At 46.3% G+C, this 1,639-nt stretch overlaps 1 protein-coding gene across 1 annotated transcript in view; it reads right to left on the reverse strand.

Moving 5' to 3' along the window:
• Window positions 1-744, reverse strand: part of LOC106536182 (interleukin-1 receptor accessory protein) — a gene marked incomplete at its 5' end in the record, with an annotated part of 9,229 nt that extends 8,485 nt beyond the window's left edge. The window contains 2 exon segments of the mRNA XM_014033390.1: window positions 352-435; window positions 549-744. Coding sequence (XP_013888844.1) covers window positions 352-435; window positions 549-744 — 280 coding nt within the window.
• Between the last annotated feature and the right edge of the window lie 895 nt (window positions 745-1,639).

Raw genomic sequence — 1,639 nt, forward strand, 5'->3', positions numbered from 1 at the left:
TCTTCAGCTGAGGACAGTTAGCCTTTAGCCTCTAGCTGATTCAGCTCTGTTGATAACCTTTCTTCAGCTGAGGACAGTTAGCCTTTAGCCTCTAGCTGATTCAGCTCTGTTGATAAACTGAAATGAATAAATAAAGCTGTAAACAGCTGATCGGCTTTGAACTTCCTGTGTGGTTAAACTTCCTGTTTCACACAGGAAACAGGAAGTGCGCACTTCTCACAGATGCCTTCATGGGCTGAGAACAGGACTGGACCCTCTTTAGAACCAGTCCATCCTGGTCTCAGGGTCTATCAGAGCTGTTCCTGGCACAGACCTGGACTCGGACCCTGCTGGTCCTGGTCCTGGACTCACCGCAGCGTACAGATGTACTGGCCCGTGTCTTCGGCGGTGGCGGGCTGCAGCCACAGCCTCTCTCGGTCTCTGCTGAGGCGGGAGCTGCAGAGCAACGACAAATCAGAGACGGGCTCATCAGAACCAAGCCAACACCAGCCCCGCCCCTGAGGCTCTGAAGCATCAGCACCTGTACCTGGTCTGGTCTTCATGGTTACCTGTAGGTGATGGGCTGCTCCAGGTCCTGGCCCTCCAGGAGGCGGTACCAGAACAGGTTGTGTCCGGCGCTCTGAGTGGACGAGTAGTTGTAGACGGACGGGTGGGAGAACAGAGGACAGGACAGCCAGCCGGCCTCGCCTTCCAGAACCGAGACAGACCCCCCGCTGGACTCCCCCCAGTCCAGACACGTGGGCTCTGAAGGACGGGGACAACAGGGACAGGGACATGTAGGATCTGGTGAGTTTGGACGAATCCATCTTCTAAATGAGCTCAAACTAATTAATTAAACTGATGGTTTCAACACGGAGCCAAGGAGCCCATCTGTCAGTGGGATTAGAACCAACAACCTTCCAGAATTAGAGAACCACTGCTGCTCTTTGGATTTCAGTGCCTCTTTTGAGGAAAACTTTACAATAATTTCACTCTGAACTGTAATCAGGGCTCCTACAGTTTAAAGCAGTTCAGTTTAAGACGTTTTAACGCCAAGTGAAATCAAATTTAAGACCAATTTCACAATAAACTCAAATGACAAAAGAATAAAAACTGGCAGAAACTCATGAATCTCTGTATTTTTGGTTGAAGTATTCAAATATTGTTAATAGACCACTTGTTTTTATCCAGATCGAACTATAGCAGAAACATCAGCAGACAGTTTGAAGCTCCTGGAAATCCTCTAACGACCTGAAATTWGGAGTTTTAGGACCCAAAATGGGGTCTTAACCCCAATTACAGTAGCTGTAGATAAAACCTTAAAGTACCTGAGATGTAAGAAAAGTGAACGTATTTTTGGAAAGACACCATTATTTAATTAATACAAAACAAATTTCACACTGCTCACATGGACAGTTGTTGAGATCTTTGCATGTGAAATAACAGGAAGTGATGTCAAAGAGGAATGTCTGCATGTGAACGTTTAAAAAGTAAAGGTTAATTATTTTAATATTTGAGACAGATTACAGTCATCCTAAGTACAATGTGTTAACATCTTTAAGACTTCTGAAAGATTGATTTAAGACATCCGTCCATCTTCTTCCTCTTATCCAGGGTCAGGTCTCAGGGGCAGCAGCCTCAGCAGAGACCCAGACCTCCC

The sequence above is a fragment of the Austrofundulus limnaeus genome, unplaced genomic scaffold (assembly GCF_001266775.1).
Source record: "Austrofundulus limnaeus strain Quisiro unplaced genomic scaffold, Austrofundulus_limnaeus-1.0 Scaffold1721, whole genome shotgun sequence".
In the NCBI taxonomy this organism is placed as follows: Eukaryota; Metazoa; Chordata; class Actinopteri; order Cyprinodontiformes; family Rivulidae; genus Austrofundulus; species Austrofundulus limnaeus.